The following is an 18,077-nucleotide window of genomic DNA, read 5'->3' on the forward strand; positions in this document are numbered from 1 at the left end:
GTCATACAGTGTCTGCCTTTTCTTCATATAGCGTGACTTATTGTCCCTCACGGAAGCAAAGATGAGGAGCCCGGCCATGGTCAGGGCCGCTGCAGTTGTTAAGAGCCACCACCTCATGACGACGGGACACACCCTCCTGTCGCGAGTAGACCCCCCGGCCAGGAAAGCTGACCCCTCCACCGGGCGAGATCACAACAAGTGGGCAAGCCTGCCGTCAGCTGTGTTTAGATGGCTTCACTGACTCGCCTGCAGTGACTCTGATGGATCCAGGATGGTCGTTCCGCAATTTTGCAAGCGGTCGGTGTAGTGAGGAGGACTTGGTATGGCCCCTCCCACCTGGGTGTGCTCCAGTTTTTCCTTTGGAGCACCTTGATCAGAACCCAGTCACCGGGCTGTGATCTGCAAGACACTTGATAGACATCATTACATTCTTCGTCATTTACAATCATCTCTTTATTTTCCTACAACTTAGACATACATTTTGCTACTGAAATTGTATCTGCCTTTTTCACTGGGTAGATTTCTGGCCACTTTGAGAATACATCTATAACCACTAGGGTGTATTTTTACCCTTGGCATTCATTTAGCTCAATAAAGTCCATATTCAATTCAATTCAATTCAATTCAATTTTATTTATATAGCGCCAAATCACAACAAAAGTCGCCTCAAGGCGCTTCATAGATACAGAGAAAAACCCAACAATCATATGACCCCCTATGAGCAAGCACTTTGGCAACAGTGGGAAGGAAAAACTCCCTTTTAACAGGAAGAAACCTCCGGCAGAACCAGGCTCAGGGAGGGGCGGCCATCTGCTGCGACCGGTTGGGGTGAGAGAAGGAAGACAGGATAAAGACATGCTGTGGAAGAGAGACAGAGGTTAATAACAGATATGATTCAATGCAGAGAGGTCTATTAATACATAGTGAGTGAGAAAGGTGACTGGAAAGGAAAAACTCAATGCATCATGGGAATCCCCCGGCAGCCTACATCTATTGCAGCATAACAAAGGGAGGATTCAGGGTCACCTGGTCCAGCCCTAACTATATGCTTTAGAAAAAAGGAAAGTTTTAAGCCTAATCTTAAAAGTAGAGATAGTGTCTGTCTCCCGAATCCAAACTGGAAGCTGGTTCCACAGAAGAGGGGCCTGAAAACTGAAGGCTCTCCCTCCCATTCTACTTTTAAATACTCTAGGAACAACAAGTAGGCCTGCAGAGCGAGAGCGGAGCGCTCTAATAGGGTGATATGGTACTACAAGGTCATTAAGATAAGATGGGGCCTGATTATTTAAGACCTTGTATGTGAGGAGCAGGATTTTGAATTCAATTCTGGATTTAACAGGAAGCCAATGAAGGGAAGCCAAAACAGGAGAAATATGCTCTCTCTTTCTAGTCCCTGTCAGGACTCTTGCTGCAGCATTTTGGATTAGCTGAAGGCTTTTCAGTGAGTTTTTTGGACATCCTGATAATAATGAATTACAGTAGTCCAGCCTGGAAGTAATAAATGCATGAACTAGTTTTTCAGCGTCACTCTGAGACAGGATATTTCTAATTTTAGAGATGTTGCGCAAATGGAAGAAAGCAGTCTTACATATTTGTTTAATATGTGCGTTGAAGGACATATCCTGGTCAAAAATGACTCCAAGGTTCCTCACCGCGTTACTGGAGGCCAAGGTAATGCTATCCAGAGTAAGAATCTGATTAGATACCATATTTCTAAGATTTTCAGGGCCGAGTACAATAACCTCAGTTTTATCTGAATTAAGAAGCAGAAAGTTAGCGGCCATCCAGGTCTTTATGTCTTTAAGACATTCCTGCAGTTTAACTAATTGGTGTGTGTTATCTGGCTTCATGGACAGATAGAGCTGGGTGTCATCTGCATAGCAGTGAAAATGTATGCTATGTCTTCTAATGATGCTGCCTAAGGGAAGCATGTATAATGTAAACAGAATTGGTCCTAGCACTGAACCCTGTGGAACTCCATAATTAACCTCAGTGTGTGAAGAGGACTCTCCATTTACATGCATATGGATTGTGTGGTCTCAGGTTTCCCTGAGCATTATATTTTTGACACGTCATGCATGTTCTGACAAATTGTTTTGCTGAGGTTTCAAAATTTACAGTGTAGAATTTACAGTGTAGAAAAGAGAGTTGACAATACTGGTCAGTCCCCCCGTTGACAAATGCGTACAGCCATGAGTCACTAATGCCGCCATTTTGTGGAGCGATTTTGGCAGCACTGGCTTGCCATAACACATCATTAAGTCGTTTGTCAGAACTGCACCGTGTGTTAGCCATTTTGCCTGCTCTGCTGTGCTTGCTGCTTTTTGTTCATTTTTCAACACATCCAGTGGAATCTGATGTGTGTTCACTGCCATCAATGTGATGTTTGCCTGTTGTGCCGCCTATTTTGCTGCTCTGTCAGCAAAATTGTTGCCTGTAGTAATGAAAGAGTCAGTAGGCGTTGTAAGAGGTTGGCATGCTGGTTTGTCAGTTGGTGTAATCATTCCTCTGTTATGCCAAATTTTTTGCAAAATGATGCACAGCAGAGAAAACATACTGGCTGTCTGTATGTATGTTTATTAGTTTGTCTTTGTGTATTTAGCTTTCGCGTATCACAGCTATCAGCTCAGCGCTCTGTGCAGGACATGAAGAAGAAAGTGGTTTTGCTTCTATTATTTTACTATCTGTGGTTACTGCGTAACCTACACAATTTCGGCCTGTGCTGTAAGGTCAAATGCTGTTCTCCTAGCTTCCACACTTGCTGATCATAAGGTGGATCTGGGCCTGGAGTTTGTTTAAATCTCAGAATGTTGTGATACTCGGTCGGTTTCTGGCACTCAGGTGTAATACCAGAAAAGAATGGCATGACTGCTATCTTAAGTTTTGTCAGAGCGTCTCTACCTAGCAAATTTACTGGACACAACGGGTCATATATGCATTTAATAAAGCACCTGCGGCCACTTGCTGTGTGTACTAGTTCTAAAAGGGCAGTTAATTGTTGTACAGTTGTGTGGCCTGAAGCTGACTTTACAACTAATTTGTCCTCTACTCCTACAATCTCGTGGGAAGTGACCTTCCTCTCCACGGTTCTAGCAGGCGTTGTCTCTATGTTATCTGCTGTTTCTGCGTGGCTGTCTGCAGCCTTGGTGTTTGTGACTTTGCTCGCCTCTCTGTTCCTGATAGCCACCTGTGGATTAGTGTTTTAGTCTATTGTCAACAGTCAGCCTTATTTTGAAGTTACAGAAAGCTTCTTCTTTTTTGTTCGTCTTGGTTTGGGAGAAAAGATGCAACACTACATTTTCACTTAAGGCAGTTTTAGATAATTTCTAGTTCTTCAAACAATGCATGGATCTCACACATTTCAAACTTTCAAGTTAGGGTTGTTTCCCATTTATACATATATATATATATATATATATATATATATATATATATATATATATATATTTAACTTTGCATAGCTCACAGCTCTAAACCTAGGCATTTTTCAATCATATGCCTAATCACTATGTGTCACTGTGATTCTCAAGTATTGTCACAAGTTCGTTTAAATTCGTTTCCAAAACCAACAAAATAATCAAACAAAAACAAAAAACATAAAACGTGTCAGGACACAAAAGAAAAAAAGAAAAATGCTGCCACCCGAACAAGGCAGAAGTCTGCATATGTTGGCTTGTAATAGCATGCAGCTTGTAACATGGTAGACTAATGTGCCTGTGTTAATTCAGCTCCATATTATTGTGTGAAGTTGCACTGGGTTGGGAGTGGTTTTGTGTGTGTCACATTTTTGGTGAGCCAATGGCTGGAATGAGGTTGGACTAATTAGAGGCAGGTGTACTTGATTGCACTGATACACCGGTCTACTTATAGCCCACACTACAAACACTGCTGTGTTGTTTTGTCTCTCTGTGCAGGTATGTAATGTGATGAAATCAGATATGTTTGGGATGGACGGGTTTTGCCCTATGAATTTTATATTAGGTGTGTCGTTTTGTCTCTCTGTGCAGGCCAGGGCCTATTATATGCCACAGCCTAAAGGCAGCAGGGTTGCAGAGGCTTGAGTGACCACTGACTATATGCTTGCAGGGTGGTGGGTCCCCAAGGACAACTTCTAACCCTGTTAAAGGCAACATGTGGGGTGCAACTTGGCCGTGTGGCATAGCTGGCTCTGGCCTTGGGACTGTGTGTTTTTATACAATTCTTAAGTGGGACACTGGACTGTTTTATCTTTTATCTCTTGGTATATTTTTCATCAATAAATTATCTTTTAGAATTTTATTGACTGACATCTTTTTGCCCACGACTGAGACGGTTGGTCAGACCTAGAGTCTTTCTTTGGGTGTGTTACAGCAGCTTCTGCTCTTAAAGAAACAAAAAAGAAAAGAAAATGTGTAACATGCTCATCAGCTTAGCAGTGTCTACATATTTAATTCAGCTTCTCAATCCTGTAGTTTTAGCTGTTGTCTACAGGGTTTTGCTTATTGGTTGTTATTATAGGTGTGCTCTATATCTCAGCAATGTGTCATTCTAGGATGATAGGTTTCAAGCTGGTCAAGTGCCTCTATGCACTTCATTAGTTTAGTTATTCTCCATATTGTCTTCATCTCACATGTCATTACACTGAGTTTCAGCAAACCTTAAGCTTGATGCAGACTACTGCTTAACAATTATCCACCTCACATCATAACCGATTAAGGTGCCTCTTCATATTAATATTATGTCATTGTTAATATTATCCTCTTTGTCTTATATGACAGCAATAGCATATTATAATATTTTATCAGCGTGTACCACTATACTACTACTGAGCCAATTTGTTAGTTAGGATCATCTTATTCAGCAAACAGATAATTTAGAATTCATCCAATCTGCGGTCACATTTGTTCTCTCTGTTGCATGGCGGACCAGGCAGTTCTATTATAATATATTATTTATATTTTATTTTGTATCCATCAAGGGCTTCAGATGACCTGCAGAATCATCCTTTTCCCAAGGTGGAGACAGTTACCTTTTCACACACTGTCCTTGGCTGAACAGTGACACAGCCTTAATATACTTTATTTATTTTATTAAAATATTTTCGTGTGAATTATTTGCTTTATATTCATTTTATACATGCTGGGCATGGTCATCATGCCAACTGTGTTTCATTGTTAATATCACTTTACAGGTTGTTATCCTTGCTATTATTAATTTCAAATACTCTAAAGATAATTTCTACTGTAACTTTCCCTTTGTTCATCTTTATTTCGTACTTTTTATATTTATATCTACTCAGTGGGGTCTGTTTTCAACCCTTTTAAACTACTTCAAACTACTGTGATCTCTAGTTTTCACTTAATAAGGGATTATTAAGTTCTTCCTGATATGGGTGGTGCTGCAGATGCGGCTGCAGGAATGAGTGATGGTTTACTAAAAGGATTGTGGGAACTGCACAGTGTCTCGTCTTCTGGTTTTACTAAACTGGCAGTTGAGTTCTGGTCTTCTGACTGTTTATATTTTGTTTTCTTAAATCTCTCAGTTTACAGACACTGTTTTTGTCCGGCGTCTGGACTTTTCTTTTCTCACCACTGCTCGTCAGCAGGAATGAGTTTTAAGTTCACTTGCTTGATTACCCATCTTATTTATGTATTTACTTATTTTTGTTTAAGTAATATATACACGATACAGCTGCTATCACCTTCGCTGGTATTAGAGACGAGAGTGGTTGCTCACACGCCCTTCTACTTTCGGACTATTTCCAAAAGCGGTGTGAACTTTACGAGACGGAACTCGACCGTTCTCTCAACTCACCAGCACGTCAGTGAATAGCAGTAAAAGAAAAACACAGTAGGAGCAGCTCAGTCTCTTATTGGACCGTGAAAATTCAGCTTGCTCCATTAATTAAAACAATACACACACACACATTCACAGCTTCGACGCGCGCGACCGGAACCCTTATAATAAGGGGAGCTCCCAGAGCTACTTACTCCCTAGACCCAGTCTAGACCCAGCTGGGGGAGCTACCCAGAGCTCCAAAGCTACCAGTCGACGAGCTTCCAAAGCTTCCAGTCGACGAGCTACGCTACCAGTCGACAAGCTACTTCCGCTATTTTAAATTCCCTGAATTCAAAATGCGCTTTTACGCAAGATTGTGTCAGTGTGTCTGTATCTACCTGGTCAGTGTCGCCGGGTCTGGTCCACCTCGATCGGGCCCCACCACCGTAGGTCGCTTTCTAAGAACGTTGGCCAAGACTCGAATTTAACGCTCTTGGTCTTTTATCACACACCTAGTATGTGAGCTGTCGACAGGCGAGCAACGTGGACTGGTCACGGAGATGGGACACGATGGAGGCGCTCCGGCTCCGAAGGACCAAGAAATGTTGGGGGAAAACTCTGTAAAAAACCCAGGAGAAATAAAGACACAATGAGACAAAGTTACTTTCTTTATCAAACGTGTACACGGGTGAGCTGCTAAGAACAACTCACACCATGCACAGTGGCTTGGTAATTTTTATAGGCACAGAGCACAGAGACAGTAAGAACAGGATAACAAATAATAAACAGATAAAATAAAACAACTCCATATATGGTGCTAGTCTCGTCAGCAGAGAGCTAGGGAAGATAAAACAATCTAAAACAATATGTCCCAGAAACAAGATGTGTTTGCTGGGAAAGTCTAAAAAGATAATTCTAAACTAATCTAACCATAGGCAGAGGGCAGACAAAAGGCATCTTTGTACATTTAAAAGAAGGTAAAGAAACATAGAATCATTTTTCCTGTAACACCTCCACATGTACCACTGAAAACAGTTAAATTAGTTTGAATCTGAAATCATGGCTCAAACTACTTGTTCTGAGACCATTTCTTCATTTTCACAACAAACTGTTTAATAAGACAAATTTTACACAGAGTTCATCAAATATAACTAACACTTTAATATTATCAGGATTTCATAATACAAACTTCAAATCAACAGGGAAAGAGCTGCAGAACATGTGGATCAAAATGAATTCATTAAAAAAACAACATGTGGACTTCAAAGATACAGTAAATACACTAAAGTGAAAGGAGAAGCCAAAATTTGAAGGAATTTGAATTAAGTAAAAGTAGTCACCTGTGATCTTTAAAATGGTCCTGATGTGTGCTGCTGTTTATAACTTTCAACATTTCTTTGCTGCCACTGTGAATACGAATGTGGTCTTTGCCTAATTGAATAAAGGTTACACTGACTCACTGCTCCATCTTCTGGTACAAACTGGCATTACATGGAAGTACAGCCCAAAACCAGTTTAGCTTGAGTTTCTTTTTTCTGGACATAAAGTCACAGCAGGTGTTGTTTCAAAGCTGGTGGACAGATTTAGTTCATTTTGGAGGTTTTAAGAGCAACTGCTTTGAAAACATTTGCAGTTTGGGGAGAAAATGATTTAAGAGAAGATTTTACAACAGCAAAAGATTAAATATGAATGAAGGATTGAAATTTAACTTAGCTAACACATAAAATGAATACAACTACTAAACACTACTGTATCCTAAGGAAACAAAGAATAAAATGTAACAAGGATAACATTTTAGAGAATTAAAACCCCTAAAAGGAAAAAAAATAAACTTGATATGCATATCTATACATGCAGCTTCCTAAATGTAACATTCAGAATTATTCACTGCAGGTCCAGAAATCAGAGCTACCTCATCAGTAGTGATGTGACGTTCTGTATCGAGGTTTCGAAGCGTGTGTCGAGTAATGGAGGGGGCGTTTCCGCGAAGCGCGTATCGAGGCTTGCTTCATTTATGGGAGGAGCTGAAAATGATGACGTCCGAAGCCTCGCTGCCCGGCTGTACCACATGACTGGTTCAGGAAGCGGTTCGAACTTTGCCGCAAATAATCATTTTCCATACTGCCAGCATAACTATACACAGTATACTGCCATCACTACAATATAGATGTTTTACACACTCCATTTGTTGTTGACAGTTACAGGCTGTGTGCAAAAGGCCACACGCTTCAAATTCATGCCAACTAATATTTTTACGTCCAGTAGGTGTCCTGCTAGAGCAAATGAAGCTTCAAGAAGCTTCGCGTTGGGGTGAACCAATTGGATGAAAAGCTTCAGTGCTTCATGAGGCATCATCTGCCCATCACTACTCATCAGATCCTAGTGTGGCATCAGCTGACACTCTTTACAGGAGATTCCATCTGAACTCTGTGGAGCCTGATCTCAAGGTTTTTAAGTCTGACCCTGAAACCAGAAGAGGATCTTTCTCTCTCTTCAGATTCATTGTGATCCAGTGATTTCAGTCCTGCATGATCAGGCTGATGTTTGCACAGAGCAGATAATGAAGTGAAGGTTTTTGCACATTGGTAACAGTGAAACAGTTTATTTACAGCGTGGGATCGTTTGTGTTCGGAGTATGAACTGAGATTCCTGAAACTCTTGTCACACTGGTCACAGCTGAAGTTCACTTCCATGTGTGTACGTTCATGTTTGTTACGATGACCTGATTGTGAGAAGCTTTTGTCACAGTGTCTGCACTTGTATGGTGTCGCTCCTGCAGTGGTGAAGGATGACCCACACTGGTCACAGATGTGCTTTTTGACCCCACTGTGGAAGAGGTCATGTAGTTTTAATGTACTTGGTGTGTGGAAGCCCCTCCCACATTCTTTGCAGTAGTTCATTTTGTCTCCAGGGTGGCTACGTTGATGTGGTTTTAGGTCCCATTCGTGATTGGAGGTTTTTCCACAAAGGTTAAAGAGAAACGCTTGCCCACCACCACAGTGACGACAGGGTTGAGAAATGGATCAGTGTGCTTTGCTCCACTCCTAAACAAAGACATTGTATGTCAGGGAATTCCTTCAACAATTTTATCCTGAACGTCGCCTGAAATAAAAAGCATCTCTGCCAACGTCCAATTGAATTTTACAGTTTAAACTATAAAACTCGGGTTACTTCTTCATTTTTCCAAACAATCAGGTTAAAATTACAAGATAAAAAATCAATACATCCTCACAGTAACTGCACGTCTAGAGTTACTTTCTGGAGTGGATCTGTTGGTGTTTTTTCAGCTGATTTGGAGCTTTAAAAGTCTTCTCACACAGGTCATTTATAAGGTCTCTCCTCAATGTGTTGTTGTAACTGTGCATCTGTTGTAAACAGTTTCCCACACTGATCACAGCAGGAAACATCAATTCCAGTGTGAATCCGTAAGTGAATATTTCGGTACTGTTTGTCTCTGAACCTTTTTCCACAAAAGTCGCAGCTGTACACGTTAATTCCAGAGCCTTACCACACAACTCACAGTTGTGTGCTTTAAATCAACTGTGGATCAGTTGGTGTTTTTTTAAGGTTCCAGACTGGGTAAAAGACTTTCCACACAACTCACAGCTGTAAGGTTTAAATCCACTGTGGATGAGTTGGTGCATTTTTAAGTTTCCACCCTCGGTAAAAGACTTTCCACACAAGTCACAGCTGTACGCTTTAACTCCACTGTGGAGGAGTTGGTGTCTTTTTAAGTTTCCAGCCTGGGTAAAAAACTTTCCACACAACTCACAGCTGTAAGGTTTAAATCCACTGTGGATGAGTTGGTGTGTTTTTAAGCTTCCACCCCCGGTAAAAGACTTTCCACACAAGTCACAGCTGTACGCTTTAACTCCACTGTGGATGAGTTGGTGTGTTTTCAAGCTTCCAGCCTCGGTAAAAGACTTTCCACACAAGTCACAGCTATACGCTTTAACTCCACTGTGGATGAGTTGGTGTGTTTTTAAGTTTCCAGCCTGGGTAAAAGACTTTCCACACAAGTCACAGCTGTAAGGTTTAACTCCACTGTGGATGACTTGGTGTCTTTTTAAGTCTCCAGCCCGGGTAAAAGACTTTCCACACAAGTCACAGCTGTACGCTTTAACTCCACTGTGGAAGAGTTGGTGAGTTTTTAAGTATCCAGCCCGGGTAAAATACTTTCCACACAAGTCACAGCTGTACGCTTTAACTCCACTGTGGAAGAGTTGGTGAGTTTTTAAGTCTCCAGCCCGGGTAAAATACTTCCCACACTCATCACAGCTGTAGGTTTTCTCTCCTTTTCTTCTGTGAGGTTTGTCGGCCTCCTGAGAGCGCTGACTTCTCACTCCATGTTGGTCCTGCAGTGACAGAGATACAAACAGCGGCAGTGAGTGAAATGCAGTCGTGGAACAAACTGAAACTCCCTCCATTGGTGGAATCAAACATGTCAACAAACACATTGTTGGTGTGTTTCCACCACCTTCTGGTGGCAGTATGACATTACAATGATGTGCTACAATGAGAGTTGTAATGAAAATGACATTATTGAAGAAATATTGATCAGCAGAGAAAATCTTTTACGCATAAGAAATTTCAAGTTCAACTGATGATATTGTTGTTTCAATGTGTGCTTATAAAATATGATCTTTGTATTTTCTTGTGACTTCTGTGATTTCTGATTCGAATGTAGATTCTGTATATGTGACACCGGTGCGGAAAGGCTGAGTTTTATCTTTCTCTTATCTTCTTTCCACAGGTGATTTGTGTTTTTTAAAGGAAGGAAACCTTCCTCAAAACAGGCAGAGCAATGGAGCCGCCGAGGGAAAAGCACACGAAACAAAACTGTAGAATTAAAAATATAATTTATTATGTTTAAATAGTTAAAAATATAAAATGAATTAAAACAACCTTGGCCAAGGGAAGACACAATAAAAATCAATAACACACAACATTAAAAGTCCAGTGGAATCCACCACGGCCTAAAAGTCACAGAAAACTAAGAGGTCCAGCGTAGTATTAAAAGAGGGAAACCCAGCAGAGTCCTCGCCTTCCTCCCCGCATTCCACGTCCTGGTGCACTGAAGAAAGGGAGGGAGCGGCAGTCACTATTCCTTTGGCAGTTTACTTTATAAAAAGGATAAGTCAAAGACTTACCCGGGTGGGCAGAGCTCTCAACTCCGCCCGCCGCTTCCTCAAACTGCAATCGGCACCGCGGTCTCACTGCTTCTGTTCTCCCGCAGTGCATGAGCTGGCTCTTGTCGTTATTGCCACCAGACTGCCGCTACGCGTCCCTAGTCGCTGGTCATCTGCCTTTTTTTCCTCTGATCGTTTCCCCTTTCCAGTCGCTGGTAATCTCTCTTCCCAGTCGCTGGTCGTCTGCTCCATCTGATCATCTCTACTCTCTGATCGTCTCTCGCTCTCCCCTCTGATCGTCTGTGTCTTTCCTCTGTCTGTCTCGCATTCTCCGTGTTACATTTTCGTTGAACACCGGCTCCAAACCTCTTATGTGTCCTTGAGCACTCTGTAAATTACCTTTTCTTTTCTCTCAGGTGTGTCCAATTAGTAAAAACGGGGGAAAAGGCGGAGTCTCTCCAGGACAATTTGCCGGCAACTAAAACATGCAAACTAAATAAAACACTGCACAAAAATATAACCAATGCATGCAATATAAAAAATAAATATGTACACTTCACATTAAAATACAGCACAGCAAAACAACGTCCGTCCTTCCCTGGATGACATATATATGGATGAGCCCAGGATGCAAAAGATAAACCTGCTGTTATCATGTTTTTAAAAACACACCAGCTTTCAGTAATATTGTAACTAGGGATGCAACGACACCCATTTTTCCAAACCGATACGATACCGATACTTGGATCTGAGTACTTGCAGATATTGAGTACAAAAACCGATACTTCTACCACACACAAGTTAAACTTAACCAGTAGTAAAGAAACGACCCCAGACAACTCTTTAACACAAACGAAACGTTTACTGAACACATCACAACACTTCCCTTTTTTAAACTCAAATAATATTCCAATTCCTTAACCAAATGAAATACACTGTACTGTATAAATGAAATAATTCCCTTTCAAATTATATTACACAACCCAACTTATGTTATCACCTTTTGGTAAGTGACTCACTAATATACACTCCAAAACACGTTATATAAATCCACTAAACACACAATATTCACACATGGGCCCCACACACACTCACATTCACACTTGTTGCAGGCCTGTTTGCTGCTCACGCCAGATGATGGAGAAAAATCCTCTTCTCCCCAGTAAGAGCACAAAAGTCTGACTTACAGTTCCGTTGCTCGGTAGGTCACCGTTCACCAGTCCCACACTAAATCCACTCCACGGTGGTGCGACCGTTGAAACAAAAAGTCACTTCACCCACACTCTGTTGCGAAGCTCTCACACGGTTAGCTTTCTAGTCACACACTCTTTTGTGCTAGTTAACCTCAGTAAAACTAGCCCAGTCTCTCACTTTGGTTCAGCTAACCTCATGCATCTCTCTATGCCGTTCTCTTCTCCTCCTCCATTGCAACAGATACACAGGTCCCGTTTTATGATACCTTCACGGGCCTCCAGAAAATTAGAACTCTGAACAATATTTAAACTCCATTCAGAGTTACATACCATAAAATAATACTTTATGATTAACATAACAGTTTGATTGCTCTAATTACCTGTATTTACCTTGTGACATATTACAGGGCAAATTACATTCTGGGTACAGTTACATCACATAACATCAACTGTGAACACCTTATGTTACCGTGGCGTTTAAGTCCATGGGAATTATGAGTATCTACTCCCAAATTCCCATCCGGGCTACATTATTATCGGTTCATGGTATCGCTTAACTTTTACAAGTATGAGTACACACACATTTTACAGTATCGGCCCCGATACCAGTATCGGTGCATCCCTAATTGTAACTGTGATATTTTTCTCACCTTTTGTGTTGAAGTCATTGATTGTTTCCTCTGTAGTGGCTGAGCTGAGTCCAAATGGATGAAATTGTTCCTCCGTTGCACCACCAGACTCTTCTCCTCCTGTTAATCACCTGGGGGACACACGCACAGCAGGATTTGTAAAAAGAGTTTTGATAAACACAATGCTGGACAGCAATGCTGTCATGTACACAAATACTGTACAACAGCTTCTTGCCATTTTTTGTTTCTTTTTATAATTTAATATATAATAAGGCAATGACTTTCTGCAAACAGTATTTCTTATAACTCAGCAGTATACTGCATCATAAAACAATATCATTCATTCACAACAAGTCAGCAGTTTAATGTAATGCAAATCAGTTTAACTAATGGAATAGTTGTCAGCTTCTTCTAATTCAGGAGAATGATGCAAACTAAAACTACATAATAATTCACAATCTTTAATTAGGGGTATAACATGGCATAAAATAATATTATAATCTAACACTGTATAACTGATTTCAATTGAAAGCCTGCATGCGCTAGTACCTCTTGCCACGAGTTCCCAGAATTCGTTGCGGTTTTACCCCTGAGTGACGTCACATTTTCAATCTCTATTGGGCTTTGGAGCGTGATGTCACGGGGGTGGGCGTGGAAAGGATTTTGGCCCGATCCGCCATTTTGGGAGTCTAGCGCAAGTGAAAAGGGAGCGAAGTCACACACAACAGCCATGGTTCGTATTTGCTGTGTGGTCAGCTGCAATGTTCGATCACACAACCGGCAAGAGAATAAGCTTGAAAATGGTTTATCTTTTCATTCTTTCCCAACCTGGAAGCAACACGAGGCAGCTCGTGTATCGATGTTAGCAAAAAACTCAGGCGTCTAGCCTGGAGAGCAGCTGTGAGACGAGCTGACGTTCTCTTCCATCTCCAAATATCTGTTGGTGCTCCAGACATTTTCATTCCGGTAAGTTCTAATAATAATAATAATGGATTGGATTTATATAGCGCTTTTCTAGGCACCCAAAGCGCTTTACAATACCACTATTCATTCACTCTCACATTCATACACTGGTGGAGGCAGCTACAGTTGTAGCCAGCTACAGTTGTAGCCACAGCTGCCCTGGGGCAGACTGACAGAAGCGAGGCTGCCATATCGTGCCATCGGCCCCTCTGGCCAACACCAGTAGGCAATATGTTCATATCACTCTTTATAGCCTATTAGTTTTATTTTCTATGCGCTCTGAGCTCATAGCAAATTAGAACAAACATCCTACTGAGTGATTTTGCAGAACTACCTTCTATTTATAGAGTTGCTAATTATTTGGCATTATTGCAGCAAACCAGCCGATGAAATGGATGAAACATCATGACTGAGTTCCAGCACTACTCAAGGGACCTGCTTCCAACATACCACCATGCCAATCAGATTACTTCTTCCATGTGAGGGTGAAGAGGTGACCCTCCTGGATAAGATGGTGAAGGTTTGCTGCGTTTGGTGAACAGTGTGATAATAAAACCAGGGAAGAATAAAACCCGCTCCTGTTAAATACTCTTAAGTCTTGTGCTGTTAAATTTGCTGTATTTTTTCAAAAGATACAGTAAATAAACTAATGTTAGTAGTGAATGATATCATGTAAACACTCATGATTTTGTGTAAACATTTTGTCATTTGTAAACTATAAAGGACATGGATTCTACATTGTAACTGATGTGATGTTCTATAAAGTGGTTTTAATAAAATTAAAAAAGAGGCAAAAATTAGTTTGTTTCTTTATTCAACTTTTGAACAGTGGGACTCAGTCAGTATATATTCAGTAAATGCAAATTATTTACACGGCAGTGCACTACAGGCATAAATCTAGACCCCTAGATAAAACATGATGGGTCATTCCCACAACCCACAGCTTTACTGTGTTCCAGCAAAGTATCCAATAGCAGTGACAACTCCTCCACAGTAGCAGGTGGGATTTTTCTGCTTTGAGGACGGCTCCTTTTACCTGTCACTACAGATGGTCTGTTTATGTTTTGATCAAGAGCCTTTTTTTGGGCAGCTGAAGAGGAGAAGTCCATCTTATGGCCAACCTCTGGCTGTATCTTGGTCATATTACCCAGCAAAACCCAGTATGCAGGTTCATCTGTAACAGTCCTTGTGCCACAGATCAACACTGCTGCTTCTACATTAAACAGAAGAGCAGCGACATGGCTGCAGGTCTCTGCGACTCCGGCCATACAGCTGCAGTGGGCGGCTTCAACCTTCCCTGTGATGCTCACAGTGACCCATGGCTGCGATGCTGCAATTCAGTCTTTAAGAGTGCAGGACCTGAAACACACACAGACAAAGTTCATTTAAAGACAAGAACTAATGAGCCAAGGCCGACGTAAATGTGTTTAATCTACTTTATCATAAATGTAACAAAGTGTTTAGAAAGTTAGCACAAACATGTGATTTTTCATTTCTTTATGTGTCCATCTATAGAACGCTGCATGTTATAGTGTAAATCTGCCTGTTCTCTGTCAGAAACCTGCCTGCAGAAAATGAACCTAAAGTATGTAATGCAAGGATGTCATCACTTTAGAGATGGAGAAAGCATAAAGTGACAATTATGAATCACTTAATATGATAAGGAGATTCTGCAGGTCATTGATCAAAGTATAAAACTAAAATAAAATGTATTTTTAGTGACACAGGATACAAACATGGAAGCAAGATGTATAATTAGGATTATTTATAATAAATATGAATAGTGCAATTTCTTTAACCATAAAGAATAACAATCCTTCAGGACAATGTCACATCAATGCACTGAACTCACTATGTTATCCATCTAACAGCCTCCACATGTTCTCACTGTAATTTCCCCTCATGAATGAATTTATGCTGCACTAATCTGAATGTTTGCAGGGAAATCAAACGCATTTCACTCGCAGTACTCGAGCTGACTTACCTTTGTTTGAATGACGACTTGTACGCGCTGACTCCACAGACAAGGTCCGAAAATATGTCAGGCTACGTCAGTAGCGGTTGGTCTTCAGGGTTTCTACTCCACGGCCGTATTTCATACGGGTCCACATTTCCAATGCACGCTATTTTCTGCAAGTACCGCCGCTTCGCCTCTGGACGCAATCGGTCTCTATACAGTTCATTCTCTTTTAAGCTGCTTTTAAGCATCTTTCTTGTAGTCGTCGTTCCAACACAGTGTGTTTGTTTTGATTCGTAGACCCCGAAAACGACGCTGCGCTCCCACAATGCTTTGTGGCGTGACGTCAACTCCAAAGCCCTATGAAGTCCTAAAGGCTGATTGCCCTCCCCCACGCTTGTACCCGTGGCTTCCTGTCCTGAGGGATGGCTCTTCTCCTGCCCTGCGCCCTTTGTTCATATTCAAAGACTATTTTTCTGTATGTATTCTTACCCCATAGCAAGCGCCAGATTATAATGTTGCAGACAATCACAAACTCTACAGTCTAACTCCAGTGTATACCAAGCAATCTATTATTCTTAACAGCAACAACATAAACTGAACCCACATTAAAGTTAGCTCGGTGCTTACCTTTATATGAGCCCACAAACCGAGAGAAACTCCGTGATGAAGCTGAAAGTCTTAAGAAACAGATCAGGGAGCAGAGACCCACGTGGTTCACGCTGATCTCGGCTACGATCCAGGACACAAGGGTGTGCAGATCGATGCAGAAATTAATCCCAACGTTGGCAGTGGTATATGTTCCTGTAAGTTCACTACTTTACTCCCGTTTCATGAAAAAGCAGCTCTCTCTGCTCGACTCCTCTCCTGCACACACACTTTGCTCCGCCTCCTTTTCCGGCTCTGCTGTGATTTGTTGCTGTGCGGTCACGTGACTAAGCAGACCAACGTAACCATGTGGGGTGTTATTTCAAAAGTAGCGCCTATCTCCTTTTCCTAAGCTATTTTTCTTGCCCTCGATGGAAACGTCATCGTGGGAAGGAGATTTGCTAAGGACTCAGGGAAAGAGAGGAGCGATGCTGAGAATTGGAACAGCTTTAGGCTGTATCCCAATTCAGGTTCTGCAGCCCTAAAGTACGCAGCCTTAACGGTCCAAAAGGGCCGCGTACTCAAAGACCGCTAAGGCCGGAAGTGCGAGGCTTGTGAAATGCCGGTCGAGCTCCGTCTCGCTGCCCAGGTTGCCTAGCAACCATGATACTAACCGCTGTAAACGTTTCATACAGCTTTGTTTGAGAGAAATGAAGGAGAACATATTTTGTTCATTTGTTCGTTTGTTTCTACACGAGCTTTGTGTGATTTAATAAGTATCTGAGGCTGAGACCACATGACTGTAAAACATGATTGTTGGGCTTCATTTCTGTACTGAACAGTCATTTTAAGATTAGCTAGTAAATAACAATTAGCTAATGTTGTTTATGAGACTAAAGTCAGTGTAAATATGATATGGCCATATATATATAATATTATAGTTATTATATTAATCATTATTAGTTATTACAGCAGTGAACTTGAACAATTCACGTGAACAATTCACTTTTATTGTCACATCACATGTGCAGGTACACTGGTACAGCACATGTGAGTGAACTCTGTGTCAAACACTGAGCTTCAGTAAAGATTCAAGTTTCAGTTATTTATATTTCCCATCACCATAAATCTTCACTCAAAGACAAGAATCTTTTACAGTGTATAAATACGTATAGATGTATCATATGTAAGAGACAAATATTGTTCATTTAATTTGTTGGCATTACTAAATTTGGCTCAATGCTTACATATATGTGCAAAATGAAAATGTACGAGCTGTGATAACTGTTTCTGATAAAATGAAGAGTAGACTGATATATGAAATATTCCTTTATTGGGTGAGAAAATCAGACCATGTCATAAATGCTTTAAGTCATACAGAATAGATATCAGAGCCTTAAACATGCTGACTTCTGCTAAATGGGTCAAACTGGGCAGAAAGTCTACAAACACATAACATCCTTATAGAATATGATGTAACATTATAGAAAACCCACAAAACGCTACGTCCAGATGAACAGATTCAACTTTTGGAGATTTACTTTGCTGGATGATTGAGAATGCATCAAGACGAAATATTGTTTGGTCTGGGTCTAAACAGAGTGCATTGTGTGCATAGCTGGATTGGCCATCGGACATACCGGGCATTTGCCCGGTGGGCCGCTGGCGATTTTTTGTCTTTATGGGCCGATGGATTTTTTTTATTTTTAGGAAGGGTATAGATAATGAAAGGTGTTGGATTGGCCAATTGGTCATGATCGACTCTGGGCTGGACCAATTACAGCCGAGGAGGCCGGATGCACCCTCCCCCTTGTTTAGCAATCACGTGATTTTCGCGCATTGCATGCCGGGAACTCGTGGC

The 18,077-nt window shown here is 41.2% G+C and overlaps 3 protein-coding genes across 6 annotated transcripts in view; all 3 read right to left on the reverse strand.

The window, feature by feature from the left end:
• The window catches only part of LOC146578510 (hemicentin-2-like), an 871,231-nt gene that overhangs the window by 561,591 nt on the left and 291,563 nt on the right, over positions 1–18,077 (reverse strand). The gene's annotated exons all lie outside the window — the stretch shown is intronic.
• LOC146578530 (uncharacterized) lies at positions 6,369–8,777 on the reverse strand (the record flags this gene model as incomplete). The annotated part of the gene is made up of 1 exon (XM_085268801.1): positions 6,369–8,777. A coding segment is annotated over one exon (630 nt), but the record flags the coding sequence as incomplete, so codon positions are not given.
• On the reverse strand, positions 8,639–16,727 carry LOC146578531 (uncharacterized). 4 transcript variants are annotated; one of them, XM_085268763.1, is made up of 5 exons: positions 15,656–16,241; positions 14,708–15,030; positions 13,258–13,397; positions 12,730–12,839; positions 8,639–10,112 (listed from the first exon to the last, which is right to left on the reverse strand). In XM_085268763.1, exons 4-5 carry the CDS (start codon positions 12,745–12,747, stop codon positions 9,294–9,296), a joined length of 837 nt encoding a protein of 278 aa, XP_085124889.1. In that variant the 5' UTR covers positions 12,748–12,839; positions 13,258–13,397; positions 14,708–15,030; positions 15,656–16,241; the 3' UTR covers positions 8,639–9,293. The 4 variants fall into 4 exon arrangements, with proteins under 4 accessions (XP_085124889.1, XP_085124893.1, XP_085124891.1 ...); XM_085268767.1 differs by lacking the exons at positions 14,708–15,030; positions 15,656–16,241 and adding an exon at positions 16,259–16,727; XM_085268765.1 differs by lacking the exon at positions 13,258–13,397.

Source organism: Mchenga conophoros, linkage group LG3, assembly GCF_057382185.1.
Source record: "Mchenga conophoros isolate Kocher_MC1m ecotype Shallow Benthic linkage group LG3, M_conophoros_male_GT1.1, whole genome shotgun sequence".
Classification (NCBI taxonomy): Eukaryota; Metazoa; Chordata; class Actinopteri; order Cichliformes; family Cichlidae; genus Mchenga; species Mchenga conophoros.